Here is a 1,442-nt window from a genome sequence, read left to right as displayed (position 1 = left end):
CCCCTTGGCCTAAATCACCAACCGCCAGCCCTCAGCAGGCTGGCAGCGGGGGCAGTACTAAACCATACCGACCTTGGGGGACTGAAGTTGGAGCCTTTTAAGTCCCCCCTCTCCCTTCCCGGTCCGGCTCCCTCCTCTCCCTCAGCACACGCGCGCGTGCACACCCACACCCCCACGTGCACACCCACACACGAGCCTCCGGGACTCGGCATGTCCTTCCTGCTCAGCCCGGCCGAGGGGCCGCCTTCACCCAAAGGGCCTGAGAGGTGCCAGCAAGCCCGCCGAGGAATGGCGCAGCCATCCTCGTTTCAGGCGTCAGAGAGGACACGGGATGGTATCTTCTTCTCGGTTTGTTTTGCTGGAGGCACCTTGAGGGAGCAGCAATGGCTTTCAGAAACAGCGTGACCATATCGGCATGTAGAGGTTTCCTGGGAAATACGTAGACACTAGAACTAATAATTCTCCAGCTATGCATCCTTGTTTGGCAGAGAGCTGAGGGATCGCACCTACCGGATCTCCCCAGGCTAGAAAAAGAGTTCGAGTTTCATAAGTGCCTGACATTGAAAAAATAATAATAAAGAAATTATATATATGTGTGTTCTGCTAAAACAAATAACATTGCACAGGTATGGAAATGGTATGGGAGAGAGGGGAAATCCTGCATTCAACTTCAGGACTAGGATATCTTTCCAGTGAAGAGTGTGCTCTTGAAGGGGAGAGGTTTTTTTTAGCCAAAAGATTGCCGAGAAAGAATGTTCGATTTGACAGGCCTAGTTCTCGCTTCCTTAGTTCACTTTCTTTGTACAGACTTGCCAAATTGTGACATCTAGCATAGCATTGGTAAAAGCAATTATCTTATCAGTGCTGGGATTAATGAACATTTCAGCACTGCCTGTGAGCCTTGAGGCACCCTTTTTTATGGCTTAAATATGGTGCTAGCTTGTATCTGCACAAACAGTGAATTTGTCATGCACCCAGAAGTAACCACCTATTTAAAGTGTGCACACTTGGATACGGTTGATTCATGCCAATACAAGAGACTTGGTGTTGCAAGAGTTCAAATTAACTTATTTAGCCGTATTTGGACATTTACTTTTAGCCGATTCTGTGCAAGATCCCTCTTCTTTTCACTATCAACTACAGGGAGAAAGATCACTCTGGGTATGAATGAAGTTACGGTAGGGACAATTTTTAAATTGGCTATTAACACGCCAACATTGTAATGTGGGTTTGATTCCAAACCAAAATGAATGTATTAAAGGGTATGTCAGTAAATTATTTTGTCAATACCCAGACAACTAGTGCTGCATAAAATGGTTTGCTTTCATTTTTTATTACAGTGACTTAAAATAACCTAAGTATTTTAATACATCCAGTCAAGAACTAGAGATTTTATGTAAAAAAAAAAATAAATAAAACACAGCATGTATTATTATGCACTT

General features: G+C 44.5%; 1 protein-coding gene across 1 annotated transcript in view; it reads left to right on the top strand.

Moving 5' to 3' along the window:
• HEY2 (hes related family bHLH transcription factor with YRPW motif 2) overlaps positions 1-112 on the top strand; it is a 10,057-nt gene extending 9,945 nt beyond the window's left edge. The window contains exon 6 of the mRNA XM_019474614.1: positions 1-112. Within this exon, the coding sequence (XP_019330159.1) occupies positions 1-101 (101 nt within the window). The 3' untranslated portion in view covers positions 102-112.
• The last annotated feature ends 1,330 nt before the right edge of the window (positions 113-1,442 follow it).

Source organism: Aptenodytes forsteri, unplaced genomic scaffold (genome assembly GCF_000699145.1).
Source record: "Aptenodytes forsteri isolate BGI_AS27 unplaced genomic scaffold, ASM69914v1 Scaffold217, whole genome shotgun sequence".
Lineage (NCBI taxonomy): Eukaryota > Metazoa > Chordata > Aves > Sphenisciformes > Spheniscidae > Aptenodytes > Aptenodytes forsteri.
This window is presented reverse-complemented; position numbering and strand designations above follow the sequence as displayed.